This window comes from Vulpes lagopus, chromosome 13 (genome assembly GCF_018345385.1).
Source record: "Vulpes lagopus strain Blue_001 chromosome 13, ASM1834538v1, whole genome shotgun sequence".
NCBI lineage: Eukaryota > Metazoa > Chordata > Mammalia > Carnivora > Canidae > Vulpes > Vulpes lagopus.
The window spans coordinates 13,368,217-13,389,871 of record NC_054836.1 but is presented as its reverse complement, the minus strand read 5'-3'; the positions used below and the strand labels follow the sequence as shown (position 1 = coordinate 13,389,871).

Sequence of the window (21,655 nt, the reverse complement as noted above, 5' to 3'; positions counted from 1 at the left end):
CCAGGTTCCCCTCAGCTCTACTTTTTTGAAATGAAAATTACCATGCTACTATTAATCTTTGCTGTCCCATTGCCTGTGATCCTCAGAACTTTAGACTCATATTCCGCATGAGGAATAGATGTGGAACCGTGAGTGTTAGTCTTTGGGATAAAGAACAGTAATGTTCTAGAGTGGTTCACCTGCTGTGAGCTTGAGGGATGTTCTGAGGCTTCTCTCAGTCAGTTGCTGTGGGAAATGAGTTCTGGGTAGGACTTGTAGATTCTGAGAACAGGAGCAATCTACATCATCCCCATGCCACAGACTCTTTCTGGCTTGTAACCTTTGACTTTCAGATTGAAAATGTTCAATACAAAGAGCTGGCATTGAAATCCACTTGATTCTTTGGCTTAAGTCAAATTTGGTTAAGCATCCCTCTGATAGAAATCCAATGGCTGCATCAAATAAAAAGAAATGCTCCATTTTCATGCTGTATGGTACAAATCCTGGTATAGAATTTAATGTACAGAGGCTCCTGGTAGTTGCAATACCCTTGTCCCCTAATTACCGGCCTAGTGTTTATATCACATAGGTGTTGAATGATTGCAGAGGGTTGACACTGGAGTGATGGGGAAGGGGGAATATAAAGAATTCCATCCTAAAATTTAGGGCTGAGAGAAGTTTTGGTTATTAATCAACATATTTTCTCATTTTGAGGGTTGGGAGAAATTTGTCCAAAGTCACAGAGGAGATAGTGACCATTCTGGACTCTACTCCATCATAATCTTTACCTGAGTCTGGCTCCATGCATACAGAGAGAACTTTGTGAGTAGAAAAAACATGGGCCGTTTCCAGATCTGGGGATCAGAGCAAGAATTTGGAATGGATTGAGGGCTTGGGTGTTTCTAAGATAGAGAAGTACAATGTGGAGTAGTAGACTGAATTGACTATATAGTTTGACTTTTGGCTTTAGAACTGGAAGTCACTGCATGCTACTGAAAGTCATGCTTCGGGCCCCCTCCAGCATTCAGACTAAAGGCTCTGATGCCCGCTTAATATCCTAACTTAAATTCCATAACTTTCAGCTCTGTGTAGTTTTTCCACATCAAATGAAGGTTAAATTAAACACAATAAACATCTCAAATAGGCCAAGATATATTTGGATATTCTTAATGACAAATATTAGGTTCAACTTATGAGTAGCTATGCATCTAATATAGGAAATTGCCAACATTTCCTGTGTCACTGTTGGACTATTTTATCTTTTATTAATTTGAATAGATTGCTTTAGTGATCATAGTTTCATTGATTAATGAAAATCTTCTCTGTATTAAAAATTAAAAGAGATCCTTCCACCTTTTCCCATGTGATAGATAAATGATAAAGACCTGACTGGATAACAGGCACATGGAGGGTTAATCAAATTAAAACAGCCCACCAAGCAAGCCTAAAAAACCCCTAAACTTAGAAACTCTGGTGACAACCCTTTCAGGTCCCCTCCCTTTTCCAGAGCTTTGTGCCATCACCTTGTTTTACTGCCTTAAAAAAAAAAAAGAAGAAGAAGAAGAAGAAGAAGAAGAAGGAGAAGAGGAAGAGGAGGAAGAGGAGGAAGAGGAGGAAGAGGAGGAGGAGGAAGAGGAGGAGGAGGAGGAGGAAGAAGAAGAAGAAGAAGAAGAAGAAGAAGAAGAAGAAGAAGAAGAAGAAGAATGATAATAATAATAATAATAGAGGTGTGACTAGGTGGCTCATTTGGTTAAGCATTTGACTCTTGATCTCAGCTCAGGTCTTGTTCTCAGGGTTGTGAGTTCAAGCCCTGCATTGAGCTCCACACTGGGCATGGATTTTAAAAAAAAATTGAAGAGATACAAATATGTAATTTAGATCTGAATTATTGATCTTCTACTTTCAGTATTTACTCTGAAGTCTTCAGTATTTACTTTCAAGATTTACTCTGAAATCTTCATTTTAGAAACCAAATAAACTTATTAGTAAACCTTTTATTTTTATTTTGTAACTGAGAAGATAATTAATAGAATTTCATGAAGCTGAATTGTCATCATCCTGAAGAAAATCTAGGCATAGATTTTTAAAGAGAATATGAAAGCATTTCTGTAATTTGTTCTTTTTTTTTTTCTTGTAGGCTATAGGTTCCAGGCTTGCTGTCATTACCCAGAATATAGCAAATCTTGGGACAGGCATTATTATATCCTTAATCTATGGCTGGCAATTAACACTTTTACTCTTAGCAATTGTACCCATCATTGCAATAGCGGGAGTTGTTGAAATGAAAATGTTGTCTGGACAAGCACTGAAAGATAAGAAAGAACTAGAAGGAGCTGGGAAGGTGAGTCAACCAAATATCACTGCTGATCTAATAGAGCAAAATATTCTAATCAGTGTTGTTCTGTTACTCACTACTATTACTATGCTTGGAGAACGGTGTTATAACTATTCCTCAAAGCAGTCTCACTTGACACTTGTTCAGCAGATTGGAAATGGAAGAAAAGGAGCAAAACAAATACTGAGGCTACAGGCCAATGACTAATTTTATTAGGCTTTTCTAGTTTCAAACCATTGTCTTTACACTCTTCCTCTACATCCTCTACCCCCCATCCCTGCAAGCAGGCTGAAATTCATTCCTTTACTGAGGAGGGTTGTCCCATTTAATTACATATGATGTTATGATTAAGGGGATTAAAATATGGAAAAGTCCTAAAGGTATTTATTCTATAGGGGTTAAATCATTAGCACTCTTTCTTTTTTTATCATGCCTCCTGCTAGCATCTTAATTCTATTTAATTTTATCCTACTACTGCTATTGCTGCTGCTACCACTACTTTTTTTTTCTTTCTTCTCCTTCTCTTCTTGCATACTTGTCTATTTGTTGTTGTAGTTGTTTTTTAAACAAATGCTTGTATGGCATTTACTGTGTTTCCTGGGTAAAGCTTTACTTCCTCATTGTAACCTTGAAGGTAGGCTCTGTCATTAACTCTTTTTCCAGCTGAAGATGGGTAATGACCCCCGTGCTTTAGACTGATAAGCCTCAGAGTGGAGATCCAAAGCTGTGCCTCTGTGAAGACCCAGGGAAGTCTGCTAATGGCCAAACAAATCTGATATCACATAATTTTTGTCAATACAGAAATAGAAATTGTCAGAGTATGAGTGACCCCCAAAACTGAGTAGGAATACATTGATTAGTGGACCCTTCAAGGTTCCCAAGAGTCAGGGCACGGACCTAGGAAGCCCCTATCAGGGAACCTGTTCTGTGACCAGTCACTTCATTTAATATTGTACTGTCTTGTTTTTTTCTTTTCCCACCTCTGGTGTTGGCTTTTCATATGAGAATATAGAAAAATATAGGACAACATGTATAAAAAGAAAACGTAGTATCATCATTTCCTGAGGTGTTCAAAATGTACCAGAAAGGAGCCTTAGGTCATTTATTGGAAGAAAGTGATCAAATTATAAGATATAGTTATAAGGTAATTCATTGCACACCATAGGTTATCACCTTTGAAGTGGTGCATCAGATTTAAGACTCTTGGAGTTGTATCTCATGGGGCAAAGGAAAGGGTGCCGATGCACGTGGTTATGTGTGAATGTGGCAGGTTCACTGAGCAAATGGTGTAGGTGAAATAAATGCTCTGATTCAGTGGTGGTTCACGAGACAGGCTAATGCAGGTAGGGAAAGTGGAGGTTGCAGCATCATCCAGTCCATGTAATTTTGAAAATCAACTCCCAAAGCTCATCATTCCCAGGTTACCATTTATTATTTATTATATGCCAGCATCACAGAGGAGCTCTGTATGCATTTTCTCATTTGATATTCTTAATAACTCTTTTGGATTATGCCTGTTAGATGACAAAACCTGAGGTTCAGAGAAGTCAGGTAACCTGCCCAAATCACACAGCAATAATCTAACTGATCTCCCTACTTCCACTCCTTCCTTTCTTGTCCACCTGCTTTCTATATTCCTCTCACAGAAGCCACACTGATCTCTTACAAACACAAATAAGATCATGCTAACCAGTTACCAACTTAAAACCCTCCAGTGGCTTCTGATCACACTTGGAATAAGATCAACTTTTTACCCTGGTTATACGATTCTTCATGACCCAGCCTCCCTAACAACTTCTGTGAACTCATCTTTCTCTACTTTCTCCCATGCCTACCCCTCTCTGGCTTCATGGGCTTCCTTTTTCAGTTCCTGGAACATTCCATGTTGGCTCCCTCTGATTTTTCATGGCTGGTTCCTTTACATTATTCAGATCTCAGCATTAATATTTCTTCAGAGAGGCTTTTCTTAAAACTTGAAATAATTTGTGACACTTCTCAGCACTTGAAGTTTCTTTACTATTTCTTTGTTTATTGATTCATGGTCTGTCTTCCCTACTAAGACATAAGCTTCATGGGGACAGGACTATGTCTGTGGATTTGCCTTTAAAGGGACAGAGCAGGCCCAGGATCCCAGAGCAGGATTGTGTGCTGTCAGCCTGCTCATGGCCCCTACCTTGCTTGTGCTCCATAGATTTCTGTCACATTATTATTGACTAATGAACATCTTAATAAAATAGATGATTTTTCCCTTTCAGAAAAAAAGCCATAAGCAAACATCAGTTTATTTGGGGATAAAAAGAGAGGCACCAGGAGGGATTTTTCTCTTTCTAGAAAAAAATATATATGTTGCTTTCTTCAAAATTATTTAATTCATGATGGCTACTGAAGGAAACTCAATGCTATTTACTCTTTCCACATTAGAAATTCTCTTTCCTTGGAGTTTCTAGGTGACTCAGTCTGTTGAGCATCTGAGTCTTGGTTTGGGCTCAGGTGGTGATCTCATGGGTCATATGATCTATGGCTCATGAGATGGAGCCACAAGTTGGGCTCTGTGCTGGGCAGGGAGTCAGATTGAGATTCTCTCTCTCCCTCTCCTTCTGCCCCTCCTCCTGCTCTCTCTCTCTCCCTGAAATAAGTAATAAATCTTATTTAAAGAAGTTCTCTCTGCTCATAGTGGTTACTGAGTCTCTATTTAAAACTCTTGGAGAACATGAAGCTTTGAGGATACAGAGTACTAATGAAGCCTTTTCCTAATTGCTTCATTGTGAAGCAAGATAAAGATGATTGCGAAGTGATTACTGTATTGTTTTACTCACTACATGAGGTCTGTGACTCATAAACTCACTTGTAGTGGGCTGTTGACACTCTCTATGAAGTGACCACATTTATAGACCAGTCAGAAACAAAACACACTTCTCTTCGAAAATGGTGCACAGAAAATCTTTCCTAGAAACCACATTGAAATTTACAGTAAAATCTGTTTTTAGCAGACATTGTTATAATTTGTTGAATTTCCTTACTAAAGCAAAAAAAACCTTTCTGTTGGGAGCATTATCATTGAAAATATTTCTAACACGGGTCTGAACAAGGACTGTGTGGGGGTTTGATTGGAGGTGAATTTGTTCTTCTAACTTTTTGTTTTCAGTACTTTTAGGATTTTCTAAAATGAATGTATATTATTTTCATAGTGTGTACAGATTTTTATGAAATATTTTAACATGAATCTGGATGTTTTTCTATCTTTGTCAGTAGTTTAGGGTAAATATAGTTTGATATTCTTGGCCTAATTGGGTCGGAGTGTAATATTTTTTTTTTTTTTTCGGAGTGTAATATTTTTAACTTTACTTTTTAAATAAGTTTTTGTTTTTAAGTATATATAATATTGTTTTTCTTTTTTTTTTTTTTTTGGTTTTTCTTCTAATAGCTCTTTGTATTACTCTTTAAAACTGACTTATGTTGTATCAAATATTTGCTTTTCCCTTTGAGGTTAGGTAATTTGTATAGGATTTAGTAAGGAATAAGTGAGGTTTCATGATTATGATTTTTTAAGTTGTAAATCATTTAGCTCAGATTTTGATCTCAGTGTTATGAAATAGAGCCCCATGTCATGCTCCACATTGGGTGTGGAGTCTGCTTGAGATTCTCTTCTTCCCTCTACCCCTCTTTCTGTTCTTAAAAAAAAAAAAAAATCAGCTCTGACCAGTGTACAGGCCAGAGAAAGGAAGAAAATCTTCATAGAAGTATGATTCCTCTTAGTTATTGATTTATAATTTATAATTTATAATTTAGTCCCATGGCTGATACAGGCTGACATCTCATTTTGTACACTGGAATTTTTCATGTTTTCCAGAATCTTTTACCCAGAATCCAAAAGGATGTATTTGTACTAATCACAAAGACTTGTTGGAAATTGCATTCAGTTAAAAAATAACTGAGTGACAAAAACTTTCTGGAAAATACATTGATAATATGTGCCAGGTTCCTTAAAGAGTAGTTTATTCCCTTTGACCTAGTAATTTCACTTTTAAGACCTTCTCTTAAGAAAATAATTTACTTTCGACAGAAGTTTATGTGTAAGGATGTCTATCATAGTATTATTATTTTTAATAGGAAGAGAATGGAAAACCTTGTTCAACAATAAAGAAGTGCTTTACTGGCTAAGATATGTGGCCTGTTAAATAGCTCATTATTTAATGTATATTTAATGACCTTGGAAAATGCTCTTGATATTTGTTAAGGTAAAAAATACTGATGTAAAAGCCAAATAGAGACTTTGGTCCCAATTTTCTTAAGTACATATATGCTTAGAAAAAAAAACAATTTGTAAGCTAATATATAAAATATATATGTAGTTTTCTATTAGTTTTTTTTATCTTCTAAGTATTTCCCAAATATTCCTCAGTTGTCAAGAATGATAATTATAGAGAGAAAAACATAAACATCACATTTAAAATACATATAAAATAACTATAAACCTAAAATGCCATAGAAAAAAGATCACTGCGATGTAGATGTAAAATACTGAGCTCTCAGGTGAATTTTAGCCCTGTTTAAAAAAAAAAAAAAAAAGGCCCTGTAAAGCTATGCAGCTTTAGCTAAGTATCCTGTCTTTTTAAGATTTAGCTTCTCTCTCTATAAAGAGGAAATTGAATTAGCCAATCTTCCTTCCAGATCTAAAATTTGATTTAATAAATTAGTCTCCTTATTCATGGTGAAGAAGCTCATAGGTCATAATGAGTAATATATAATAATAAAATTAACTTTATTAATCTCTTTATGGACTTCATACTAATTACCACTATTCACTTTGTGCCTGGGGGCTCTTTGTTACAGATTGCTACAGAAGCCATCGAAAACTTCCGAACTGTTGTTTCTTTGACTCGGGAGCAGAAGTTTGAATACATGTATGCACAGAGTTTGCAAGTACCATACAGGTAATAACCACTGAAGAGTGGGAGGGGATTATGAGGAGGCTTATCCATCACCAGATTCGTTGTCAGAAAGGTTACTTTGGCCAAAAGATGGGGAACAAGCAGAGAAGCTATTAGAAGGGAACCAACCATGAAGCACTTGTAATTATCCAGGAGAGAAATCACAAGACCCTGACCTCTCCAAGGTAGAACCTGTAAGAGCAGTAACTGATGGGAAGCAGAGGGGAGAGGTTAGATAGAGAACGACTCTCTAATGCCAAGCTTGGGTAATGACCCTATTACTTGCTCTCAGTGGGGATGAGTTCTCTATGGAATATGAAATCAGATGTATCTGTGGGACCTGGGTGAGGAGGTGGTACTTCTTGAGGATGACTTTCCTTCCTCTCTTGAGGTTTTCTAGTGGAGAACTTTTGTATTTCCTTTAATGAACTTATCCAGTGAGGGTTCTAAAAAGTAAGCCCAACCTCTTTTTTTTTTTTTTTTTTTAAGCCCAACCTCTTTGAATCTCAGTTTCTTATATGGTGAAAGGAGACAGCTGGATTTAATTGATGGATTTACAAACTGTTTTTTTTAAATAATAGTAGAGCCTTTTTTTCTGAAGATGTTTTCATTTGAAATACAATATATGAAACAGAAACAGAGTTGACATGGTTGGAGCAGAGGTGGGAGGCCCAGTGCCTACTCACCAGCCTGATCCCTCTACATCACCCAGTTAATGTGGCTCAGAAAACCCACCAATGTTACGCCTTGTGAAGCCTTCTCTAAATCCCCCAGAGAGTTCAGGGCTTCCTCCTTTCTTTCCCTAACATGGTATTCGTCGTGTTCCTTCATTGCATAATTATAGTCAACTTGACTGCTGGGTCCCCAAGGGCAAGAACACGACTGATTCTTCTGCATCATGCACCATGGTCCTTGCAGCTTGTAGATGTTGGGTGAATGTGTGTTGAATGAATGTTTACTCAAGAGTGCATATATTTTGTATGCCCAAAAGTGGGGAGAAAGGGAAGGCACTTGTATTTATATTAACCCCTAACAGGCTCTTCATGTTTTCCTCAGCTTATTTTAAGTTGCCCTAACACTTGGAGGTGTGGCTAATCCTCCATTAGGCAGTGTCCTAAATTTTCACAAGTAGAAAAATGCAGACCAAACTTATATTTTTGGAAACTGAACTCATGATTGCCCACCATGCCCCCCTGCTGATTTAGCACAGGTTATGTTTTAAGAACTGAGAAATCAAAGTCAAGTAAGTTTTGTAATGTCTTCTTTTCAGAAACTCTTTGAGGAAAGCACACATCTTCGGGGTCTCATTTTCTATCACCCAGGCAATGATGTATTTTTCCTATGCTGGCTGTTTCCGGTTTGGTGCCTACTTGGTGGCAAATAAGTTCATGAACTTTCAGGATGTTCTTTTGTGAGTATTGGGTACATCATAAATATTGGATGTTCTCTTGTAAATGTTGGCTGTCGAACTCTAGAAATAAAACTGAGGTAAACATCTTCATGCCTGGATAGAAAACCTTACTGTAAGGTTCATGATTCTGGTTATTCCAAAGGTGGAATTTTTCCTGAGTCTCTGTGTAGTATCACTGAAGTAACCCCATTTCTTCTGGGGAATCAATGACTGGCCTCCTCCCCAGTGCTGATTCATACATTTGACCTTTCTGAATCTGTGGCTCAGTGGTGGTAGTGATTCAGTAAGGGGTTTCCAGGAGGTTTTGGCATTTGGGAAGAAACCTAACCCTGCACCAAGTGCCTGGCTCCTTTTATTTTTATTTTAATTTTATTTTTTAAAGATTTTATTTATTTATTTATTTATTCATGAGAGACACAGAGAGAAAGAGAGGCAGAGACACAGGCAGAGGGAGAAGCAGGCTCCATGCAGGGAGCACAACGTGGGACTCAATCCCGGGTCTCCAGGGTCACGCCCTGGGCTGAAGGCAACACTAAACCGCTGAGCCACCCAGGCTGCCCGCCTGGCTCCTTTTAAAGAAGTCTCTGAACAGGGCAGCTAAAGGGCAGGTGTGCGACACTGAGTTTTGCAAGCCTTGGGAGATTCTAGGATAAATTTGCTTTCCTTGATACACAAAAAGAGCGATTAGAAGGTAAGAGCTGAAGAAATTCAGAAATGATAAAGGAAAAGCTAGATTAGGAGGATTTCTGCTCCATTGCTATGAACGCAAAAAATTATACTTCAGTCAGGGAAAGACAGACCTGAACTTAATTTTACTTCTGAAGTACTTAAATAAGCAGTTGGGTAGTGAAAAGTATGTATAATCTTTCTGAGAATCTAGATTTGGTGGTGAGTGAGAGTCTTCCCTTTGATAGCATACCATGATTAGTGATAGTAAAGTTTTACATTTAAATCAGAATCATTTAAGCCTGGTTAATATAAGGTGTTAGTGTAATATTTCTGTTCTATCTAGACATTCCCTTGTGTATGCATTATAGTTTGCTCAGGATGACCTCAACAGAGGATTTAAAATTTCCACTTAATATCTCTGACAAATGATACACAGGAGCTATTTTTGACTTGAGCCAAAAGATCAAAACCAGGCATCACTGGCATTGGGGTTTTGATTAGATAATTATTTGATATATTGCTTTACTTCAAGATAAGGCATTGAATTGATTAAAATTGCTTCTATGTGGGCATTTAGACTGGGAAAATCAATCTTCCACATAAAGAAAAGGAGATACCTTTCTGAAAGTAGTCCATTTTTAAAAGATCTCACAGGAACGAATGATGGCTAGCCTGAGATGAACCATTTGTATAATTTATTTAGAGTCCAAAGGAGAGGATGTGATGGGCTCATAGTATTCTTCTGGGAAGGTTCCCAAATATTATCCTATTCCAGGCCCACTGTTTAACAAGGCATGTTGAAATAGCCAACTTATGGAAACAGCTCAAATGTCCATTGACTGATGCATGGATAAAGAAGGTGTGGCATATGTGGAATATTACTCAGCCATAAAAAAGAATGAAATCTTGCCATTTGCAATGACATGGAAGGAGACAGAATAATGCTAGGTGAAAAAAAATTAGAGAAAGACAATTGCCATATGGTTTCACTCATCTGTAGAATTTAAGAAACAAAACATGAACATGGGGGAGGGGAAGAAAGGCAGACCAAGAAACAGACGCTTAACTATAGAGAACAAATTGATGGTTACCAGAAGGGGGAAGGAGAGGGGATGGTGGAAATAGGTGATGGGGATTAGGGAGGGCACTTGTGATGAGCTTTGAGTGTTGTATGGAAGTGTTGAATCACTATATATTCTACACTCAAAACTACTACTACACTATATGTTAACTCCCTGGAATTTAAATAAAAACTTGGAACTTAAAAAATAATAATAAAAGTAAAAAATACATAAAAATAAAATAATAAAAAGGCATATTGAGAAATCTGTCCAGAGGAGGGCAGCTGGTGTGTTGAGAGAGAAAGGAGTTACCAATGAAGCAAAGGGCCTTTTTAACAACATTCCAGTTAAGGGCTGTATTATGTAAAAGGATGTACATTTTTCTTCTATTTGAAAAAGAACTTTTTAACAATAGGCTTAGTCAAAGTTGCTACTTCCTGAAACAAAGGATGGAAGTCAACTTAGGAAAAGTGCCCAAGGAACAAATATTGAGAGCTGGACTTCTTGATAGCCTGTAGAACCCTTCCCAGCTTTAAGCCTCTATGATTCCCATGGCATAGGTTAAACATGTGGATGCATTTTGAGAGAAGCATATCTGTCTCTATAAGGAACTCACTCTGGGACACCTGGGTGGCTCAGCGGTTGAGCGCCTGCCTTCAGCCAGGGCATGATCCTGGAGTCCCAGATTGAGTCCCACATAGGGCTCCCTGCACGGAGCCTGCTTCTTTCTCTGCCTATGTCTCTGCCTCTCTCTGTGTGTCTCTCATGAATAAATAAATAAACTCTTAAAAAAAAAAACTCACTCTTTGCTGTACAGCTCACATGTTTTCCAAGAATCCAATGTAATTTCAGCACTACTGCCTATATCTGTTATTTTAATAGTTGACATGCAATATTAAATTAGTTTCAGGTGTGCAACATGATTCAGCTTCTCTATATATTATACTATGCTCACAGCAAGTTCAACTATCATCCCTTACCATACAATGCTATTATAATATTGACTGGATTCCCTATGCTGTACCTTTTATTCTCATGACTTATTCATCCCATAACTGGAAACCTGCCTCTCCCACTACCCTTCACCCATTTTGCTCACCCTCCTCTCACCCACTTCCCCTCTGGCAACCATCAGTCTCTTCTCTGATTTATAGGTCGTCTTCTGCTTTTTGTTTATTCATTTATATTTTTCGATTCCACACAAGTGAAATCATAGGGTGTTTGTCTTTTTCAGTCTGACTTATTCCACTTATAATAATATCCTCTAGGTCTATCCACGTTGTCACAAATGCCTACATCCGTTATTGATGGCCACAATCACACTACATAACAACTAACCACTGAACCCCAGTGACATACAATAACAAACATTCCTATTTGCCCACAAGTCTATGGGTCAGGTGGATGGGTCTGCTGATCTGGGTTAGACCTAGCAGATCTCAGCTAGGCTCACTCATATGTGCAGGGGACTAAAAGCTAGTTGGCAGGGCCCACACAGCTTGCCTCCCTCTGTGCCTTGTCTGCTAGCAGGCTAGCTGGGCTTATGGTAGTGGCAGAGAGAGAAGCACACAGGCCCCTGAGTCATAGGCTTAGGACTGGCAACCATCACTACCACCACATCCTGTTGGGCAAAGCAAGTCACAGGCCAACCCAGATTCAAAGGTTAGGAAAACTAATTCCTCTTCTTAAAGGGGGAGCTGCAAAGTCACATTACTAGAAGGTGAGGATACAGAGACAGATGAAAAATGGGGCCATCTTACAATCTGTTACACTGAGGTGAACTTTATGAGGAAAAGTGTTTATTTGTTTTGTTTTTTAACTTCTGTTTTTAATTGAGGCAATGCTCTCTAGTTGTAGAACTGTCCGCTGTCTAGCATTATAATCTTGACTCTACGCATGCTTTGTCTTTGTTTTTGCAGGGTATTCTCAGCTATTGTCTTTGGTGCCATGGCAGTGGGGCAGGTCAGTTCATTTGCTCCTGACTATGCCAAAGCCAAAGTATCAGCAGCCCACGTCATCATGATCATTGAAAAAAGCCCTCTGATTGACAGCTACAGCCCTCATGGCCTCAAGCCAGTGAGTTTGATGTTTTGATGATATGATATATTCCTAACTGATAAGTACAAGTATTCTAAGAGGAAATTTAATAAAAACCTGTGGCTTTTTTTTTATTTGCTGGTAATAAAAAACTTTCTAGATCCTGAGATCATTTTAATAAATGCTAATAATGTACATTTACATCCCATACTTTTGTAGAACAAGGCTACAGGGAGATAGAAATACTGCCCAATTTATAAGCAAATCTTGTTAATTAGATTTTATTATATGTAGGTCACTGTATTCTTGGGGAACATATTTGAGTTAGCTCATTTGTATTAACAATACGTGCTATAAAAACACTGACTCTTAGATCTTATTTACTGCACTCTGGCAGTTGCAAATGCAGCCTAATTGTAATACAAGTTCACTGTCTTTTGACACCTGGTGGTAGAGGGGGTTTGCTATACAAAAGTTTGGGGATTGTAATAATCATTTTTATTGTTACTGTTCTGATTTTAGAATACATTGGAAGGAAATGTGACATTTAATGAGGTCGTGTTCAACTATCCCACTCGACAAGACATCCCGGTGCTCCAGGGGCTGAGCCTCGAGGTGAAGAAGGGCCAGACGCTGGCCCTCGTAGGTAGCAGTGGCTGTGGGAAGAGCACAGTGGTTCAGCTCCTAGAGCGCTTCTATGACCCCTTGGCTGGTTCAGTGGTGAGCACACTTTCTTACCTCATTTTAAGTTTTTCATCATGTAAATGCCTGGATGTATTTAATTCTTGACCCTAAGCCACAGTTTTTCCAACCTTGAAATAACAGTCTCAGGGAAATTCTGACATCCTAGATCAGGGCTCCAAGCTATGTCTGCAGCCAGAGGCAGCTTCTCAGGCCTCTCTCTCAAACTTCCCCTCCACCCTCCTTTGCCAGCAGCCTGTTATCATCTGTCTCCTGAGGCAGGGCTGGAAGGGGAAGTGGAGACTGAATACAGGCTATCTAGGAGATCAAAGGTGAAAGAAAGAATAACAATAACAGCAGGTTGAGTGGGGAAGCAGAGTCCAGGGGAGGGGTTTGAGAAGGGGAAATCTGGAACATTTTTATGACAAAGGATAAGATAAAATCATTGAGAGGGTATTGAAACACCTCCTAAGGAAAGAAAACAACAACAACAGTGAGATCAACAGATTTGGGAAGCAGATAAAGAATATAGAGGGATTCCCTTTTCTTTCCTGAACTAAAAGAATAAATGGTCACATTTATTAATTTAGCACTCAATAGTCATTTACTGAGTGCCTGCCAGAGACTATCTTAGGTACTGGGGATGAGATAGGAGTCATGAAGGGAGCTGTGAAATGACTACAATGGAGAATCGGAAAAGAATCAAATTAGGAAGGAATAGAAATGTTTATTATATGGGTATTTAGTTATTGGTTGTTCTATGAGGTGCTTTAAAAAAAAAATTAACAACAAGGGTGCCTGGGTGGCTCAGTCAGGTAAGCATCTGACTTTTGATTTTGGTGCAGGTCATGATCTCAGATCATAAGATCAAGCCCCACATCAGGCTCTGTACTGGGCATGGAGCCTGCTTAAGATTCTCTCTCTCCCTCTCCCTCTGCCCCTTCCCCACTCCTCCCTTTCAAAAAAAAAATTAATGACTAGAATGGTGTGAGCACTAACCAAACAGAATGGATACTTGCTCTGTACATAGTGATGCCCCAGTTCCACATGGAATCCACTTGAATTAATGACCATTGTGAAAATAGAACTTACAACCTGTAGTCCAGGGCTCTTTGAAAATTCAGTCATGCTGGGGCAGCTAAGCATCTGCCTTCAGCTCAGGTCATGAACTCGAGGTCCTGGGATCAAGCCACATATCCAGCTCCCTACTCACTGGGGAGTCTGTTTCTCTCTCTTTCTCTCTCCCCCTGCCCCTCCATCCTGCTTGTGTACTCTCTCTTGCTTACTCTCTCTCAAATAAATAAAAAAAATCTTTAAAAAAATTAAATTCAGACATGCTTACTCATAGATATTTTTTATTGTATTCTACTCAGTCTGTTTCTTAACACCTACATAAGCTCTGTCCTTTATTTTTACTTTCTTGTTTTATATTTTCTGTTCTGATTTTATGCTTCAATTTTGCTATTAAAGTTTGAACAGAGGACTCTAAAGGTAGAGACAAAGGAAGCAATTACAGAAGGATATGTTAGCTCTCAGACACTGATTATGGCCCCTAACAGGTGTTGAGTAAGCAATGTATTAAATGTTGATCTTTAATGAATTATAGGTTATGTCTGCGCTCAAAGACTCTAACTGTGGAGATGGGACATATACTTCCATGAGTATAAAAGAAGGTAGACCTAGAGATGGCTCTTAAGGGATGAGTAGAGCTGGTTGCATGAGGGTGAGAGTGAGCATGCAAGATATCATTTGATGCAAGAGATAATGTGAGCTGTGGTTGATAAGTTATTTGCTCCCAATGTCCATATAACCTCTTTTTGTCTGAAATAGCAGATTTAATGAAAGTTGTGATTTTCACACTTTTAAATTATGACCCATTTAGGAAGAGCAAAAAATAAAAAAGAAAAGAAAAGAAAAAAAAAACTCATGGCCTCCTCATTGTACTCATACTCACATGTGTTAATTTAGTACTGCTACTAAAGAGAATTAGCCTACACCTTCCAGATTTTGCACAGTGCATCTCTCTGGTAGAACCACAATTACTTCCAGAACCAGAAGGGAGTCTGGGAAATAGTTTTTAGCCTTCCACTCTGGTCATATATGGAAGGGTATACACAGAAGAATATGGAAATGAATGCTGAGAGCACAGGGCAAAAACCATCTCAAGACAACTTAAAATGCATGGGAAACAAAGTGTCCTTATCTATTGTAGGAACACTATTGTCTGCTCCTGTACATTTGTGCTAGAGCTTTGAAGTCCTGCCAAGTGGTGCACAGTAGCCAAAATTCTTAGCCAAGTGTCCTCAAGAAACACCAATATGTGTGCCAAGTTTTGTTCATAAATATCAATGAGTAACCCTTAAGAACTCAGTAGGTGACTTATAATTAGTTCTCACTGTCATGTAAAATATGAATGCGGATTTGAGCATGATTGCTCATAAGAACCGCGAAAGGATGTGATCCTACAGTCAGGGAATCCTCATGATCATCAGTGGGCCTTGAATTGTACTTTGTGAAATAGTGACCAGAGCTGTGATTCTCAAAATGATGTGTATCAGAAGGGCTTACAGAGCTACTAAAGAACACAGCCACCCTGGCTCATTCCAATCAGTCAGCCTATTAATTTTTACAATTTTCCTAGGTGATTCAGATGCCAACTATCATTTCAGAACCACTGAAATGATAAATTGGAAAGATGTAGATTAAATTGTGGAGAGTCTTGAAAAATGAAGCTACTGAATTGTACAGAGTGGGTACTTCAAGTTTTGTGGGGCCTGCAGGTTATATATACATTTTTAGAGACTTGACTTAAAAGAATACAAAGAAGTTAGGTACAAAAGTGAATATTTACTTCTAATAAAACAAATCACAACAAAATATTGAAAATGTAAAGATCAAGTCCCTTTTCTCATTTAATTACTTGAGAAAGAGAGAGACAGCATGAGCGAGTGAGCGAGCATGAGTGGAGGGAGGGGAAGCAGACCTTCCCCCTGAGCAGGGAGCCTGACAGGGGCTCCCTCCCAGGATCCCAGGATCTCAGAGCTGAAGATAGACGCTTAACTAACTGAGGCACTCAGGTGCCCCTAAGGTCTCTTTCCTCCTTAAGCAGATACATAAAATCACCTAGAAGAGCTTCCTGACTGCAGCCTGTGCCCCCCGCTATCCCCCCACTCAGAACACAGTTCAGCTGCCAGCAGTCACCTGCAATTCAGGACCCTTGAAGATGAACTTCATTCACATCACTGTTAAATCACTTCTGGTCTGAGTCTTCTCCCGTCTATCACATGCACCATTGGCAGAAGCCTGTGGTCATAGTCTGGTTATTACCTGGCAGGCGCTTGAGCTAAGTGGGGCCTTCCTCTGTGAGGGAGGATACAGAATATCTTTCAATGATAAGGTCGTGTGTTACCAAAACCCACCCTGTAGTGTACACATTCAATCCCAGCTCCCCTAGTTACTGTGTGATATTGTGCAAATTACTTACTTCTGCTCATCTTTTTAATCTGCAAAATGGAGATTAAAACCACGCCTGCCCCAGGGGCACCTGGGTGACTCCGTTAGTTAAGCACCTGGCTCTTGGTTTTGGCTCAGGTCAGGATCTCCTGGGTTGTGAGATGGAGCCCTATGGTCAGGCTCTGAGGTCAGCATGGAGTTGGCTTGGGTTTCTCTCCCTCTGCCCCTCTGCCCACTCACTACACACTCTCTCTCAAATAAATAAATAAATCTTAAAAAAGAAAGCAAAACCATACTACTTCACTAGGACTGTTGTGAAGATCAAACAAGAAAATGCATGAGACATGCTTATCACAGGACTTACAGTCAGTGCTCACTAATTTATCTGTAATCATGATTTCAGAGTAAATACATATAACAGAGTAGTACATATTTAACATATGATTGTGCTTATGAAGGAAGCAGCACATTTAACAATCTAGAATAGAGATAGCTGGCCATTTAACCTGATTTTACCTTATTATTACCAGTGTGTTTACTTTCCTAGTTAAGTTTTATGTAGGCCAGTATCTTTGGAACAGTGTTTTCTGAATCCTCAAAGTTCCTTGGTCTTCCCTCAGACCATCACTCATGCCTCAGCCCAAGAACCTCTGCACTGATCTCTTTCACATTTGGGTTTCTAAACCTGTTTTCTCTACAGAGAGGATGCTTCAGCTAACACAGGTTTTAAGTGTTTGCAATTCCAGCATATCATGTGGGAATGATGAGGGCCAAGATATACAGCGTGATAGAGAGAAACTCCTTAAAACCTGATGGGATGACTCAAATTTGTCTAATTAGATTAGTTTGGCAGTATCTGTTTCCCTCCCAGGAGCATAAGCTTAGAAAAAATTAAGCTACTCCTTTCCTGAAACTTCCATTTCTCAAGTACAGTGTTCCATTTAACAAGATCTGCTGTTTTGCCACATCTTTGTATGATTTTTACTGCCTCTCTCCACCCTCTACTTCCCACCTTCACTTAGCACTATAAGGATGCCTGCAACATAGATGCTGGAAGAGTCTCCATGGCAACTGGGCTCAGTACTAATAAGGTCATGGCTGTGTTTTCTATCCCTGCACTTGGCAGCTTCACAAACAGAAGCTGGGTTCCTGCAGCAAAGACTGTACCTTACCCCTGGCCAGCTGTCTCCCAGGGGCACCCAGCCAGGCACATAGGATCCAAAGAGTATATATAGCTCAGTAGACACTCACCAGCACTATGGGAAAAGCCTGCAGCTGAGTCACTTGCTTCTTTGGAGGGGATGAACTAGCTCTCTCACTTGAATACCAGAGTTCTCTAGCAAAGTAGATCTTTTGGGCAGACCTATGTGGATCAGAGCAAGGCTGTAAGGGGCACTGCCTAGGCTCTTGCACGGTAACCTAGAGAGCCAGGTCACTGGAGAAGAGGCAGTTTCTCCTTCCTACTCCTTTGGCCCAACATTGTAGATGTCTGTCCAACATTTCATCTGCTCAGCCTGCATCCATCCACTGTAGTTTCAGTTACAGCCACACAGAGTTAACCAGTCTCTGACAGTCTTGAAGCACATGCTTGGTGCCCAGCACTGTGCTGAGGGGGGTCTAGATGAAATCTCATTCAATTCTCAATTCTATGAGTTTAGGAGTTATTATCATAATTCTCATTTTATCCACAAAGTAGCTGTCAGAGAAATTAGCTCATTTTCCCAAGACCAACAACTACTTAGAGATACAGCAGCCATCTTCCCACACTTATTTCTATTCTGTTTAACTGCTATATCCCATTCTTCTAATTTTTTTTAAATTTTTATTTATTTATGATAGGTACACAGTGAGAGAGAGAGAGAGAGGCAGAGACACAGGCAGAGGGAGAAGCAGGCTCCATGCACCGGGAGCCTGACGTGGGATTCGATCCCGGATCTCCAGGATCGCACCCTGAGCCAAAGGCAGGCACCAAACCGCTGCACCACCCAGGGATCCCTACATCCCATTCTTCTAAAACCTGATTCTTAGAAACCTGACCTGCAGACCTCTCATGTGCTCACAGTAATTACTGATTTCTAATCTTAGCTAATTTTCTTGTAAAAAACTGATACATAAGAATAAGGATGCTAGCAAATTTAGTGCCATAAAACAACACAAACTTACTATCCTACAAATTCTGGAAGTCAGATATCTAGAATAGATTTCATCAGGCCAAAATCAAAATGTCACTAGGGCTGTGTTCCCTGTGGAGGCTTGAGGGGACTGTTTTCTTTTTCTAACTCCTGGCCCCTTCCTCGATCTTCAAAGGCAACAATGACTAAATGAGGCTTTGCCATATTGCACTGCTGTAAGTGTCCTGCCTCTGTCTTGCACAGCTAAGGACCCTCATGAGTACATTGGGCCTGCCTGGATAATCCCAGATCATCTTCTTGTTTTGAGATCAGCTGATGAACAACCTTACACCTTAATTCCCTTTTGACATTATATTCTCAGAGGTTTCATGAGTTAGAACATGGATATCTTGGGGGGTGGGCATGATCCTACTTACCACAGCATATATCGGAAACCAGGGTTAAAGCAGAAGAAATGTGACAACTTATCAGAGCATACAATTATGACCTTGTTCAGTTAACTTTGACAATCCAAACTCAACAACAACAAAAATATTGTCCCATGGTAACCTGACAATTTTAGTGTATGAAATAATGGCAGTGATTTTGCTAAGTTAAAAATGTGCTGGTCATGAGTCACCCATTAATTCTTGTTTTCAGCTAATTGATGGCAAAGAGATAAAGCACCTGAATGTCCAGTGGCTCCGAGCACACCTGGGCATCGTGTCTCAGGAGCCCATCCTGTTTGACTGCAGCATTGCCGAGAACATTGCCTATGGAGACAACAGCCGGGTCGTATCACATGAAGAGATCGTGCAGGCAGCCAAGGAGGCCAACATACACCACTTCATCGAGACACTCCCTGAGGTAAGTCTTTCTCCAAAATAGGAGCCCAGGAGCCTGTGGCAACCTCCCCGGCCTACACTTTGATTTCTAAAAGGCAGGTTTTCCAAACTTGAAGAAAGTGAGAATACACACCTGTGCACAACATCTTGCCAAACTTCCTAAAAAAAAAAAAAAAAAAATCTTGCCAAACTTCCTATGCCCATTTGATACTATGCTTGCCTGACCACCTGACTGGCTCTTCCTGTGAGCAAGCCTGATGGAAAAGCATGTGGTTTCAGGAAGCCTTTCCCTCTAAGCCCAAGTACAGGCTCTGTAGAAGTAGGCATAGCCCCCTACCCTCATTCCTCTCCCGACCTTCCTTCTGCCTCTTTGCTGCTCTCTCCCAAGCTGCAAGCCTACCTCTGTGTTGGGCCAGGCTGGGTGGCTGAACCCATGTCAAAAAGAAGGCTCTCCCTGAATAGAGCTGAGCCCTGTGGTATCATGTAATCCCTCATCTTTGCACATTTCATGGCCTCCAAGCTCTTATAGGATTGATTGCCGAAATCTTCCTTGGGGCTCTCTGAGCTATTGTCCTTGGATGCCCTCTGAATTCTTCCCAGGAAGTTAAATAAAAGGAACCCTACCCTCCCTAAAGCCCTCCCTTTAGATCCTGTGTTTTGAAGTCACCTTGAACTGGCTTGTCTACACCATGTCCCATCACCGCTAGTTACTTATAAGGAAGCACCTCTAAAGAATAAAGCTCAGTAGCCTCAAACCAGTAGGGAAGGCAATTTCCTTATGTGTAAGGATGGCAATACCAACTGGCCCTAACTCTTTCCCAAACTTCCTTTTTCTGAGGCTCTTCTTCTGATAACTGCAGCCCCCACATCACAGACCCCCAGGAAGAGGATTGTCCCTTTCCCCTCCTTTCAACCTTCTTGCCCAGCTGTGGATAACCGGTCTTTCCCAAGGCTAGAAAACTTGAAAGACATAGCTTCAATCCCCTTTACTAATGATCTCAAAATATGGGCATGCACCATCACATTACCAGCTAAATCAGAAGCATTGGAGGTAGAGTCTAGCAATCTGTGTTTCGATAGCCCATACCAGGCTACAGTTTGAGAACCACTGGGCTGGAGGTTAACAGAGACAAACACAGAGAGTAAATATTAACTAGCTCATTAAATATACTCCTCTGGCATTCATTTGTCTACCACAAGGACCCAGCCCTTCTGGGCTCCTGGTCTCTGTCACACAAAGCACACCTATAGACATCATGATTCTTTTCCTCAATGTCTAGATGTGGAAACAGAAGGCAGAGCCCATTGAGTCCTGTTCTCTGCCCAAGGACCCACTTCTTTACCTGAGCAATTCCTACTAGGATTTCCCTCACCCCAAAGGAGGCTAGTCTGGTGACCCACTTCCTTCAACAGCCCTGCCTCTACCTGCTGCAACAGGATCAGATTGTCTTGAGGATCCCTACACTTATGTGGAACACATGTCAGTGTTCCCGCCTTCTGAGGGACCTGCAGCCCCGGGGCGGGCGGGGTGTGGGGATGGGGGAGCCAGTGGAAAGCATCTGCTGGAAACTCAGGTGGGATCCTCGGACTTTGCCTGCAGGTAGACATCTCGGTCTGAGTGCCACTGAACTAGGGTGACAGATATAGCAAATAAAAATAGCCAATCCTATATAGAACATGAATTTTTAAGTCAAACCCTGATTGTCAGAATCAGATATACTTCCAGTCTGGCAAGGGCCTGAAAATTATGATAGTCTTGTTTTCTAGGTTACATATGCTGTTGTGTCTTGTCCCTGCTCTCCGCTACATAACCTTTTAACTCGTGCATCATCCTGTTGAGTAGTAAATGACAGTTGTCTACTGTGGGAAACAATATGTGAAGAACTTTGGGAAAACTCTAAAATAAAAAAAATTAAAAAGATATTTTAGCTTTTAAAGTTAAGTATCAGAATGGAATTCATTAGCAGCCATTAAAATTATTGAAATGTTAGGCATAGTTTTATAAAAACAGGTACCAGAAGATTAGCATCCCAAGAATTTCTTCCCTTCCTGACTTTCGTGCAGAGAGCACCACCTGCTGGTTATAAGTAAAATGAACTTCATTTATTTTTTGCATTGCCTATTTGAAGTCTGATTTCTTTC

At 40.0% G+C, this 21,655-nt stretch overlaps 2 protein-coding genes across 4 annotated transcripts in view; one reads left to right on the top strand and one right to left on the bottom strand.

The window, feature by feature from the left end:
- The window catches only part of RUNDC3B (RUN domain containing 3B), a 297,797-nt gene that overhangs the window by 252,812 nt on the left and 23,330 nt on the right, over positions 1-21,655 (bottom strand). The window lies entirely within an intron of this gene.
- The window catches only part of ABCB1 (ATP binding cassette subfamily B member 1), a 95,674-nt gene that overhangs the window by 71,910 nt on the left and 2,109 nt on the right, over positions 1-21,655 (top strand). For all 3 annotated transcript variants that reach the window (XM_041728224.1, XM_041728225.1, XM_041728226.1), the window contains 6 exons: positions 2,117-2,320; positions 7,148-7,248; positions 8,516-8,656; positions 12,306-12,462; positions 12,946-13,143; positions 19,329-19,535. In XM_041728224.1, the coding sequence (XP_041584158.1) occupies positions 2,117-2,320; positions 7,148-7,248; positions 8,516-8,656; positions 12,306-12,462; positions 12,946-13,143; positions 19,329-19,535 (1,008 nt within the window). The remainder of the gene's footprint in view (positions 1-2,116; positions 2,321-7,147; positions 7,249-8,515; positions 8,657-12,305; positions 12,463-12,945; positions 13,144-19,328; positions 19,536-21,655) is intronic.